The sequence below is a fragment of the Pithys albifrons genome, chromosome 7, assembly GCF_047495875.1.
Source record: "Pithys albifrons albifrons isolate INPA30051 chromosome 7, PitAlb_v1, whole genome shotgun sequence".
In the NCBI taxonomy this organism is placed as follows: domain Eukaryota; kingdom Metazoa; phylum Chordata; class Aves; order Passeriformes; family Thamnophilidae; genus Pithys; species Pithys albifrons.
Window position 1 is genome coordinate 32,595,897 of NC_092464.1, and position 13,624 is coordinate 32,609,520.

Here is a 13,624-nt window from a genome sequence, read left to right on the forward strand (position 1 = left end):
TACAGCTTCAAAAAACCAATTTATTTTACTGCCAAAATTATTAAACACTAAAAAGACAACCTTGTTTATTCATTAGGAATGTAAGTTTACATGAAGGAGAACACTTCACTGCAAAAAAGGTGAAACAGTGTGTTACTAAAACAAAGAACAGTGTCACATAATGAGCTGAACAATGAGACAAAGTGTGGCAGTCATTTAAATTCAGGTTCTCTTGTGAAGACAGACATCTATAGACTGAGGCAGATATTCCACAGACTTCAGTGAATATTAAGGAATGTACACATCTAGTCTTAGAAGTAGAATTATACAAATACAAAAGGCAATGTATATTACACACCTGCACACAGCACGGTAAGCCACAAATACTGACAAAAGGTATTGAACAATTAAGTTAGAAATTTCTAGAATCCTTACAGGAAACCTTAGAAGTGAGGCTAAAATAGCTATGTATTTCTGTACCTTTCAAATTTGTTAGGTAATCAAGGCAATTAAAGACACTCCAATCCATTCAGAAAAGTCACTGCAGCTCTACAAGTGGTTACAGGCCATAGGCTTTGTGCACAAATGTTACAGATTCTCACAACAAAAATTCTTCTCAGTTTCAACAGAATTTTGAAAGTGTTGCTGTTCAAAGCCATCCTTGGAAACAGTGCCCTCTGATTTAAAACAGTAAGGTCAGTTATAAATAGCACTGCAACAACTTATTACAATTTGAGATGATTCACTCCTACATAACATTCTTCCTGCAGGATGTTGCAGCTGTCTATGTTCAGAAGGTATTCATAAGAATTGCCCACTCCCAGGCAGATCATAATACGGGGAGTCTTAATAGGTTTTCCTTGCACTGTTAGAAGACAACTACTTCTTTAACATACATTTTCCATTCAACAGTCTAAAGTGATCAGACAATGCCCATGTCCCCAGAGTTTGACAATTTTAGAAATACCATGAAAAGAGATTTATTTAGAAATATCTGTTTCCTGCTCTACTTTCTCCCCATCCCTCTCCCCTATCCTGTCTTTTTTATCTTTTCCATTTTTAAGAAAAGAAAGAAGCACAACTGAAAGTTTTGGTACTCATATAATTCTTTAGGTTTGATCAGTATCAAGGTCTGATGTCAGCTCACAAAAACATGCTCACTGTGTAAACTGCTCTAGAGACCAATACATATTTATATGAAGCCACATGTGTATGGAAAGAGCAGCCTATAGTACAAAGAACCTTTCCTTTTATTATTTGTTTTTAAAGTATGAAGCTTTAGTTATTTCAGTTGTACCAATATGAGCCTGTGTTTAGAGTTCAAAGCCAGGTAAGCTGGATAAAAGGATAAACTACCCTTATTTCAACACCATTTGACTTGTAGCCAACAGTATTGTAAACACTGTGTTTACATATCTACATTGTATGGCATTTTAGATCCTACAAAATCCTAATTATTTAGAGCTAAAGGGATTAAATCTTCCCATTATAATAAATATCTTTTATACCAACATCCAGCTTGAAGGATTGTTTGTTACCTCCATGGTAGTCCATTATGAAATGAATGAAACAAACCAAAACCAGTAAAATTACTTCAAAAGTCCAGTCCCTAAACACTAACTCACAACTAATACCATCACAACAAATATTTGTCTATTGCACTTTTATTTATCTATTATATTTTAAGTCTCAAATTACAGCAAAATTTTTCCAAAGTATTCTTCAGACCTACACTGCAAAAGCAGATCAGGAGGCTGCTGTGAGTTCTCCAAGGTTATTTCTTTGTGACATCTAGAATGAGTTTCAAAGGAAGGAAGAGCTCTGCATCCAGTGTGTGCAGTGCAAGCCAATGCCTACTCGGCTGCCCAACACCCTCCTGTTGCTCGTGGCTGTGCCTGCTCCAACAGCCACATGTATTAGCCAATCTGAACCAAACGTGCTGTCTAATGTGCATTGCAGAAAAACCTTTAAAAAAAAGAGGCAAAAATTTCTGTTGTACAAAGTATTTACAAACCATACCACCTCAAAGAACCAGTTTCTTTCACTAGCCAAAGTATTAAAAACTAAACAGGGCAAAGTTGTAGTTTATACCTTCGGAATTAAGTTTTCATGTACAATTAAGAAAGCATGTCACTGTAAAAAGGTGAAATACTATGCTGCTAGAATAGGACAGTGTCACACAACAAACGGAAGAATGAAAAGGTGTGGGATTTTCCCTTAAACTCAAGCTTTCAGGTGAAGACAAACACCTACAGTGATGCAGTTTTTCTACATACTTTGGTGAATTTTAAGGAATGTACACATCTAGTCTGCAGTCTTATTAGTACAGTTATACAATTCACTTGTCCCTATCAACTATGTCTCCTATCTCTTTTCATTAATTAATCAGCTTATTAGTTGCTATAAAACTGAATAATATTAACTGCTTAAAGGTTATTTGTGCATCAGTTTATGTCAAAAAGGAATATCTAAACTGATTTCCAGGCAAATGGGAAAGTCTAACAGAATTTTAGTGTTTGTTTCCTTACAAGGTTCTTGACAATAATGGATTAAGAGCTGCAGAAATCTGGACAGCTGGGAGTGACCTTAGATCTTCATCATATTTCTCTGCTCATAATAGTCTGTTTATTACCTAATCACTACTACTGGAGTGGTTTTGTCAGCTACTGCTTCAAATTTCTGCACAAGAAGTTTTAATGTAGCTTTTTAATTAAAATCCTAACATTATAAAAATTAGTATCAAAATAACTCACTGAAGGTTAAGGATTAGGTAACCTTGAACAGGCTGCTGGTTTAGAATTTCCAACTAGAAAAATAATAGATATAAAAGACTAGGAATTACAGTGCTAGTTATATTTACATTTTCATTTCCCTTTGTGCTTGCAAGTTACTGAAAGTACACATCCTTTGGTAGTATTTTCTTAGTCTCAAGTACAAAAGTTCATGTTAAACACATTCACACTTGTGATTTGCTTGAGTCAGTGCAAAGGGCTCATATTTCCTACATAACATTGATACACAAGCACATCTCTTCCCTATAAATAATAAAAATACTGATGATGAACTTTTCAATGAGTAGCTTTGCAATTGATTTAAGAATCCTAAAGGAAGACAGAGTCTGTCACATAATTTTAAGTCTAAAGAGTGACTACTATAGCAACTGATAATAACTCCCATCCACAAGTACTGCTGCTGTATGACTTCTGACCCAGTTTTGAAGACATGTAGGAAAACCAAAATGCATTTATAAATTGGACTCATAAAAAAGTATAAACATTGCAACATGTACTAATCACCATTACAAAACTAACTGTAACATCAAACACCAAAGTGATCCTTCTAGTTCTAACCTTACATGTAAGCACAGCTTTCTGATATCTAATGTAAGAGAATGTTTGTTCTTACAATGCTGTTCCAAAACTTCATGACAATATTCCAAGTCTCCTCCTAAAAAAAAAAGTACTTGCTGTTTTGCCTATGCCAAGTGGTAGTGAAAAAGCAGAATCTGGGAGAGAGGCTCTATTTGTTCCCACACTGCACATCTACAAGAAGCCACACACCTTGGTCAGTGGCCAAACAACTAATCAATGCTTGTTCAACTGGTGAAGGTGTGAACTTCTCATGAAGCTGCAGAAAGAGGAACTTTTCAAACTATCAGAAGTTGATTCAAAGTAATTACAACTGTTGTCAATTCACTATTACTGTCAAGTGTGAGCCAAGTAAGAATTTACAGGCTTGAGGTTTAAGGAAGTAATGCATAGCATATTAAGTAGCTTAATGTACCAATATCAGGACAAATTCTCAACAATTTAATAATGGCCAATTTCATATCAATCTGTTGACAAAGTTATGCTAATACTTGGAGGTCGCTGCTGGTTAGGTTGTTTACCTAAAATTGGAAGATCTGTTCTTTCTGTTCCATATATCAGTTTTTCCTCCTGAAGGCTGCAAGCTGAAAACCTGTTTGCCCCTGTACCAGAGACACCACCACGATTATTTGGAACTGTGACACCGCTGACCTGTTCAAAGGATTTACTGAACACAGTAGTGGTTGTTCTGGCCAGACTATGGCTGCCAGGCTTCGGCAGGGACTGGCTAGTTGTCAGTGTCAGTCTCTTCAGAGAGACAAGCTCTAGATTCTCACTCATGGCTCTCTGAGTTTGTTTTCGTGATAAGTGTTCTCTGCAGGTTTCTCCTTCTTTTTCTTTTCCCCCAGCTTTGCTTCCCGCAGACCTTCGCTGGCTCTTCCCTAGAAGGTTCTTGCTGCTCGTGTTGCTGCTGTTAGACAGGGCAGGCTGACTTGTACTAGAAGTAGCCGTAGAGTAAAACCCTTCATCAGTTTCAGATACTTCTATCAGTTCTTCTTGAATTCCTAAGTCAGAATTATCTACATGGTAGAAACAGAAATAAAGAATTAGCAATTGACTTTCTCACATTTAGTGATTTTACATATTACTCAATTTTGGTATTTACAAGCACGAAGCCATAAAGCAACAGAGCAGAGAACAGAAGAAAAAACACTTACCTATTCCATGACATTTTGGAATTAAGATTCATTAGGATATAAGTTACAGCAAATATTGCCACATTAACTAGATCAAAAGGCATGCCCCCAATCTCATTCTGTTGTGATTTTGGGGCGGGGGGGGGGGGGGGGGGGGGAGAAATGCAGACTTGTTAATTCATGCAGGAAATTAGAAATTTAGAGATTAGAAGGTACTGCACGGAACAAAAAAAAAAAGGTGTAAATCTGATTTTGAGCAACAAATTCACTACATGATTTGGCAAAGCTTGTTAATTACAGAGGTATGTGATCAATGCCCCAGGACACCCATTATTGTACCTGCATGTTTAGCAACCCAAGAATGCTTTAGGACTGAAAGGTCACTTTCTGCATCACAGGTCTGGTGGTATGAGTTGGAAACTGAAGCACAATATGAGAACTACTGTGAAAGACTGAATTTGGGCAATCTGAGGTACATGGCAAAATACTTTTCACATCCATTTTCATGGATTTTCCATACCATTGATCACTGGATTTTATAAAACTCTACAAATATCTTTAATAAATTCAAATGTATGTTGACTCTCAGTGTATTTTCTCCAGATTAAATAAATCTACTTGTAAGTATGTCATTGTCTGTGGCACAGACGAAGCTGTGTGCAATACATGCAATTGTGTTATTACACATGCAAATATATTAACTGCATACTTTAATTCTTGAAACATGCAGCAGTGACCCTTTCAATCAAAAGCGGTACCTTAGAGTGCAGCTACAAGTGCTCTGCTAAAACTGCACTCTGCCAGATGAGTTTATTCCATCCTCCATCATTTTTCTTACAGATTTTTGCCTCCTGATTTCTGGCATGCCTTTGCTGTCAGTTCTAGGATCTGTAGCTGTTTCCTGTACTCCCTGTAAATGCTGAACATCATTTTCTGCTAGTGCTCTGCTCTTTTCCCCATTCCCGGTCCTCTCTCCAGCCACACTTGTGACACTAATCTCAGGTATGATAAAGTTGCCCAATTCAGTAGCATCATTACCATTCTCTGGTTGTTCTAGAATTAAAGATGGATAAGAAAAAAAACAAAAGATGTCTGAAACAAAACATGAAACAAAAGCCAATACAGATGACTTAAGCATTATAAATTAAAGCAGATGTACACACATTAACCTCTTGTTAATTAGCAACATTAGCAAGTATGGAATTTTGCTTTATTTCTAAAATTGCAGTCTTCAATCTTCCAATTATCGGCCTGCACCACATACTGAAAAGGCCAATGCCTGATCTTGCAAAATTGAAATTATTGAGGGTCATGAAACAGATTTATCAGAAATCAAAGAACAGTCCATAATTCACCTTTAAGACTATATTCCCTGCATCACCATGCTAAGGGGAAGCTTATTTTTACAATGAAATGGCATGTCAACTTCATGTATTATCATACAAGACTAGAAATTCTACACATACAATGTCATCATATTGCACTGCGGTTAGCCTGAAAACCAGCAGTGAAATGACTAAACCAATTCAAGCACACTTTGATTTCCATTTTCTTTCTTCACTTCAAAAAATTTCTTTCAAGCAGAAAGAGATTTCTATATACCACAGAAAAAGAACTGAAGAAGAGTGAGAACTACATTATACACTATACGGATATGTATGAGTTATATGCAAACACTATGGCCACAAACTTGACAAGCCTAAAAATGTACTAAAAGCACAGCTCAGAATAAAGCTCAACTGAATCCTTGTGTTTTATTCATAACACAGCTCATTCAGACCCAAGGATTAAGTAAGGAACACCCAGACTATCCCACCTGTTTGCTACTGCACATGACACAAGCTGGCGGTACAGACATTTAACTGACAGTATCAAGACCAAAATCAGAGGAATTTACAATGATACGAGGTACAAAAAGGTTATTGACATGAAAAGATCAATGTTCTGATTGGCCTCACTGCTCTAACTTCACTAGGGTGAGGAACCTGTGTGTCTCCTATGGAAGCTTCAAACTCCTTCCTGCTGTTCTAGAGTGAGGAGGGAAGAGAACAAAGCTTAACTGTCAGTCCCTTCCCCATCAAGGGCAGAAACACGCTGACTAACCAATTCCAAAGAAGGAAGACTCAGAGTAGACAGCAGAACTCAGCAAAACAGTGGCAGATTTTTTTTGTTAAAGATGTTGTTTAAAAGAAATACCCAGTTACTGCTGTTTGGTGGTGTGCATTTCTAAATGTAACATCCTGCTGTGATATCAGCACTTTACCCATCTTTGATGCATTCCCACAGCTGTGGGAATGACCAAACAGCCATTACCATAATGAACTGAGGAAAAGAAACCCCAAAATTTAACAGTTTTACTCATTATAATTATCTCTATATACCTTTTAGGCAAATGCTAGTAACTACTTCTAATGAAAAGAAATACATCTCTCTCTGAGTTTAACTGAACTATGTATATGTATGTATGTATGTATGGCCAGACTTGCAAATGAAGATTTGGGAAGGGCTCTCCCCACGTGGGTGTGCCCTTCCAGCCTGTGCAGTGGATTTTTTTTTTAGGTGAGGCACAGCGTGCACAGAACTGGCTCCACTGTTTAAGTCCTAAGGTTCATCTACCACGGTCAAGCAAGCTTGGACAGTGACAGTGAAGTCCTCAGGACTGTCACAGCACCCGTTACTGCCCGGGGCTGACCCTGCTGAGCATCCGAGATCTGATGGGATCAGATGGCAGGGAGGCATTGAACTGCCAGGGAACAGTCCCCACTGAGACTTGACCTTGGGATTCAGAGTCTGGAGTGCTCTCCTTTACACCATGGGAGCCCCCTGAACTATAGGAGGAAGCTAAAGTAAAAATGGGATATTAGGTACCCCAACTCCCATTAACACTGTTTACCATAGCATGTACAGTCAAGGGGCAGGATAAGACTAGACAATCCATGTCCTTTACAGAGCATACCCTCATTTTAAAACTCTTACAAACACCTAAAGCAAACCTTCAGCTTCGCAGTGCTCTGTTTTGACGATAATGCTGCTTCAAGCTGTGCAACTCTGAGGGACTAACCTTTGAGACAGAGAGAGATTAATATCCAGTGCACAAGGCAATTTAACAAAAGAGAAAACAAAGGAGACTGTTAAATAGCGTAGAGACAAAACTGAATTATTATGTCAGTTTGAATGTTAATATAAATATACCTATAGCAGCTGAAGGAAAATGCATTTGGAGTCACATTTCTGAAAGCTTTGAGTAGTACAACCCATCTTGATAAAGGCATTTCATGATTATTAACTGCTATGACTTAATTCAAAAGATATTTCAGTCTACCTTATTATTATGGTTGCCTAGAACATTTACCTCAGATTGCACAAGCAAACTGCCCATTTGGATTGTAATTCAATTTTAACCACCACAAGCTCAAGCTGCACATCAGTGTTAGCATTTTGAGTTATTCACAAAAGCATCAAGCTGATACCCCCAAATTAACATTCATTCCAGATTCTTATAAGTTACAACTATATTGTGAATTAATACTGTTTCAAAAAGTAAGAAAATGCTCTCCACAGGGAAAATTCAAAGATTCATGTTTCTAAACCTTGTGTACTACAGGGAATTCAATCTCTGCAGTGGGGAAAAAAGTAACTTCTTGTCCTTTGCTAGTTGATGTCTTTGTTCTTGCGTTACGTATCTCACCAACATCTGCTTAGCTCTTCTTAGTCTGTTACATCAGAGTATTTCTCTTACACACACTACCCCTACACTAGAGTTTTTCCCAAGCAACTCTTTTATATGGCATTTGGAAGATTTTACTTTAATAAGGAAAGCACTGATAGGGCTTGCTTGTTTTTTCCCCTCACGTCCATAATTAAACACTCGTTGAAGTATTTATGTTCCTTACACTCTGTATGATTTCTATGTATTTCTTCTATTTGTGAACATAAATGGAAATGCCACTTAAGGCTTGAACAAAGAGCTAATGCTCCTCTTTTTGCAGTTTTATAATTTGTAAGCAATTCAATAGTACTAAATAATTTGTTGCTAAGTGGCAGCTAGTATCAACTCACTCTGTAAACACTATGATCCATTTTACAAATCACCTTCACCTTTGGTACCTTCAACGTACCTATCTTAGATGTCTAAATTCACAATACTAATTTAAGGTAAAAAATCCTTTTAAGTAGCTGCTCTTAAGGAACAACTTCCAGGGTTCAGTATCACAAGAAGATTCAATGTTAAGTCAACCTTTATTCAAAACTGACTTCAGTGTAGAGTTCTAGAAAAGGCCAGCAAAATCTAATGTCTGAAAAACTTTTATAGTAAACTGACTTTTTTAAAAGACAAGAAAAAAAATAAAGCTTATGCTTCTCCAATGGAAATGTGATTCACTTTAATTCTTCTACTTTATTTATTTAGCACAAATAGCCAGTGATTGAAAATCGCTGCCCTTGCTTTCCCAAGAGATACTTTGCTTCATCAGATTTCCTGGGCCACAAAATGGGTAAGATAAAAATATGTCTCAGCTGTCTTCTCTGTCTTCCTAATTAATTTATACTCACTTTTATTATACTGAAAATAAAAATAAACCCTGAAATACATTTTTCGTCTTACACCATGAGAGAGAGAATAATGCTCAGAAGGTACACGGTTTGTCATCTAATTTCTACCAATTCCAGTATTTATTTTAACTCAAACACTCATCTATAAGCACAAGTCCTGCTATTCTTTCTGCATGCTGACCCTGAAGACGTATTTCACATCTTTCTTTCATAAGGAATTGTGGGGCACTGAATTAGGTTATTAGAAATTTTGAAAATGGGAGACCATCCACTCTGACTTTAAAAAGGCTTTTCAAGTCACAAACAGCATTCCACCCCATTTCTGAGTTCAACTTTTATTCTTACTTCCCCTTCACCTTACTGTTATCTGCTGCATGGCATGCTTGTCCCACAGATTTTTCTTTGAATTTCACTCCCTGACAGGAGGTAATAACTGTTTTAAAACTTCTAGATTTCTGTATTTCCTGAAAAATTTGCATTCTTATAAGGATGGATGCAATAGTGATTCTGTAACATTTTGGTCTCCTGTTTTTTCTCCTGTAAACACAAAGACAAAGGGAATGTTCATTTTGATACACTTTGAATTTCTCAGGATGAACTAGTGTTCAGCATTCCTGAGCTGCATTACCCTCCACCACCTCATCTGAACAAACATCAGAACCACTCAAAAATAACAGCTAACAAAACTGCCAAGCTTCAGGGGGCATTTATCCATTTAAAAGCTGAACTATCATACAGTTTTCTTCCATCTGGTCCATAATTGATGCTTAATAACTGTAAGGCCAAATAAAGAAAAATAAAATGGTCCTTAGCAGCTGTGACATTTCAGTAATTACTTGCTATGGGATCTCACTAGACTTAAAGACACTGGTGTTTTGCTCCTCACCTTTGTCTGACAGTTTTAAACAGTTTTTCATCAATTGAAAAGAAATGTGGTTATTTTTCCTTTCTTTGCTCTTCACCCTCTCTGGCACCTTACTACTCACACTACTACCACCAATATGTACCATTACTGCTCAGGAATTTATATCATTGTTTTAAAGTCATCTTCTCCCAGCATACTTACAAATTATTTTCTCAACACTTACCTGAACCTCTTGGTCAGTAACGGCAAGTAGCTTGGCAAAATCTTTCTAACTGAACTGTCCATATACTACAAAGGCTCACGTAGTACATATTGTACAGAAATTTTATTGGTACTATAAAATTTTCACTGAAACTATTAGAAAAGCACTGATCTACACTCACACTCTTAGCCTATTACCAGAATTACAACCTCAAGAGAAAAAGACATTGCCAATTTTGATCACAGGTCCAGCAACTCTTCTCTCATCTGAAGATGGCATAAGTGGTGAAATACAACATTTAGACTTATGCAATCCCTTGTTAGTATTTCTGCTTTTGCACTACATTCAGTGCCATTTTTTGTACTTCTCAGCCCAGATCTATGTTCTGCTTTGTGGAAGCCCTTATATTAGTTTGCCCAAATGTGCAGGTTTTGGCTGGACAGAAGTAATCTTTTTCACAGTAGCTCATGTGGGGCTGTGTTTTGGATTTGTGCTGGAAACAGTGTTGGTAAATCGGGAATGCTTTGTGCTTGCACAGAGCCAAGGCCCTTCTGCTTCTCACCCCACCCCACCCCACCAATGAGCTGAGACAGCTGCTCCCAACTGACCCAAGGGATATTCCATACCATATGGCATCAGCTCAGTATATAAAGCTGGGGAAGAAAGAGGAAGAGCAGGGATTTATTATTCAGAGTGATGGCGTTTGTCTTCTCAAGTAAGGCTTATTTGTGATGGAGCCCTGTTTTCCTAGGGATTGGCTGAACACCTGCTTGCCACGGAAAGTGGTGAATGAATTCCCTGTTTTGCTTTGCTTGCATGCATGCCTTTTGCTTTACCTTGTTAATGTCTTTATCTCAGCAAATTTTCTCACTTACTTTTCCAATTCTCTCCCCCATCCCAATGCAGGGAATGAGCAAGTGGCTGTGTGAGGCTTAATTGTTCATTGAGGTTAAATGCCAACATCAAAACATAATAATTTATTCCCCTACCCTTAAATTCCATTTTTATTTAAGTCAGATGAGGTTCTGTGGTAAAGTTGTTAGATTTTTACTTTGCTCCAGATACTAGAAAATACTTTTCAGAAGAAAACAGGAACATCAGTCTCTTAAAAGAAGCAGGAACTGTGTACACGTCCCTTGAACACAAATTTTGTGTATGTGTTGCACCGGGGTTTTTTAAACATAGTTAAGGAGATAAAGAATATACTTCCATCTGAACTGCATTGAGATTCCCATTCACCAGTCAAGAACATAAAACACTCCCAAATGTTACCTGCCTATAAGCAATGAAGATGTGAAATAACAAAATTCTCAATATTATTTTACAAATGTATAAAAAGCTGAGAATTCACTGCAAAATGTGTTTCTTACCATGCCTTTTCCATCTATGCCCTCGGATAGACATGCTGGTCACAGCATTTCTTGATATTCTGGATGAAGTAGGTGTAATTTCAACCTGAATACATCTTGTACCTTCTTTACTAGATTTCATGGCACCCTGAGGCAGTGAAGCTTTTATTGCATTAGCAACCTGGAACAGAAGAGATATACTTAAGTTTTGACCACAAAGATCCAAATTTTAGAATTCTTACTCCCTCAAGAATACTATATACAATAACAATTTAAGGTAAAAAAGCACACTAGCTTTTTTGCACAGACTACAAAGAATGCTGGCTGCAATTAGCTCTCAAAACTAAGACTTGCCACTTTTTTAAGTTTCCAGCTTAAAGATGCAGCTATTGCTTTAGAGTTCTTCTGCACTGTTATTTAAGTTCTGAAGACTTAAAAGTGTTCTACTGAAAATAGTTTGTTCACTAGGAAACACAACACAGTAACTAAGTACATTGAAAATACCTGTGCCTGTGCACACCTACACATGGAGCCATTTGCACAAGCACAGGTGCACAGATTTGGGTTCCAGGTACAATGTTGCATCATGTGTGTTCACAGGAAGCACTTCCTAGACTAAAAATTCTACTCAACAAAATGTTGAAATATAACACCTACCAGCAGAGGTTCTGGATACAGTTCAAGCTGTGCTCTGTACAAAACATCATCCATAGCTTTACGAGCCAGATCCCATTCCCCGTTATAACTGCAAAGGTAAATATATATGTAGTAAGATCAATCTTCTTGGTCACATAACTTGTACAGATTTAGTGTTCCTTGAGAGCTCAATTTAGAGGATTTGAACTACTTGTGTTCACTAACACAAACTATTTATAGAACTTTGAAGTAGCACCTATGGAGACAAAGTTTTATTTACATTGGCCGCATCAAGCCGTCTAAACATTTTATTATTAGCTATTGTTCAGCTAGCCATGAAATGTTTTGAAATTCCGACAGGATTTATTAACATTACTCCACCTTTGGAGCATCCCTGTATTACTAGTTTCTAATTTTTTCAGTTAGTAAGAAAGCTTCACACATTAACATGGCTATCAAAGGGTAGATGACGTCAGCATTTCAGAGACAAAAAAAGCTTCCTTAACTAGACTGATGTCAAAACTAAGCATGCAAAAATGTGGACAGCAGACAAAAAGGTTTTTTAAAATATTTTTTTCACATCAGCAGTTACACCTATCAAGTGCTGTCCTAGCCATCTTCCCCCAGTATGACACAGGTCACTTCAGTCAACTAGTTGGAGAAGTGTCTCTTCCTGAGGACCTTACTTCTGGATACAGCATCTACCCACTAGAAAATTAAACGCTTCCAAGGTAGCATATCTGAACAAGTATAGGAATTAAGCTGACAACTTTCTATTTTGTATGCATATTAAAAAACAACTCACAAGGCATAATAGATCCCTGTTAGCATTTGCACCATGAATTCAGATGAAACTGGAATTCTACTGTTGACTCCCTTGTATTTTCTCACTTGTTGGCGAGGGTATCCACAGACGCAAATTCTAAAGGAATAATTCATTTGTCATTAGCAAATAATGTAGAACTGCCTTTGTGGTTTATATAGTTTCAATACTTCACCAGCATTGATTAGTTTTTAAAAGCCCTGAGTTACTTTCTTTGAAAAGTCTAGAATGACATCAGCTTCAAAGTAAGGTAACAGACTTAGTAACCACCCAGATGCAAAAAATCTGGATTTACAACTGGAGATCAGCACAAAATATTAGGTGCTGTAACTTTCAAATTTACAACCCTTGTTTGTAAATAAGAAGAAACAGATACTTTTGATTATTTAGAAAAGACATAAAAATTGAAATAGCCTTACTAGAAGAAAGCACATTCATTGTACATCTTCTAAAAAATCCCCTAAATTCAAGACTGCTAAAACCAACTAAAGAAGTTATTTTATAGAGCCAAATAGTAGAATATTGATTCTACCACATCCAAACAGGACACTGAAAGATATTCTGGGCTTCTAAAACATATTCCCTTGAATCCCTAAAATGCTGTCAGGGTGAGATTTTCCCTAAGGAGAGAAACATGGATGACAAAACCAGTCAGGAATGAAGAACTACAAAAAAAGTCAAATTGTATAGTGTTAAATAATTCAGTATCCAAACA

The 13,624-nt window shown here is 37.0% G+C and overlaps 1 protein-coding gene across 7 annotated transcripts in view; it reads right to left on the reverse strand.

The window, feature by feature from the left end:
• HYCC1 (hyccin PI4KA lipid kinase complex subunit 1) overlaps positions 1–13,624 on the reverse strand; it is a 38,987-nt gene continuing 25,363 nt past the window's right edge. For 5 of the 7 annotated variants that reach the window (XM_071560916.1, XM_071560911.1, XM_071560914.1 and 2 more), the window contains 4 exons: positions 12,892–13,008; positions 12,108–12,195; positions 11,472–11,631; positions 1–4,366 (listed from right to left, as the gene is read on the reverse strand). In XM_071560916.1, the coding sequence (XP_071417017.1) occupies positions 3,810–4,366; positions 11,472–11,631; positions 12,108–12,195; positions 12,892–13,008 (922 nt within the window). In that variant the 3' untranslated portion in view covers positions 1–3,809. Of the gene's footprint in view, positions 4,367–5,241; positions 5,537–11,471; positions 11,632–12,107; positions 12,196–12,891; positions 13,009–13,624 lie in introns of all 7 variants that reach the window. The other 2 variants (XM_071560918.1, XM_071560917.1) reach the window with 2 other exon arrangements.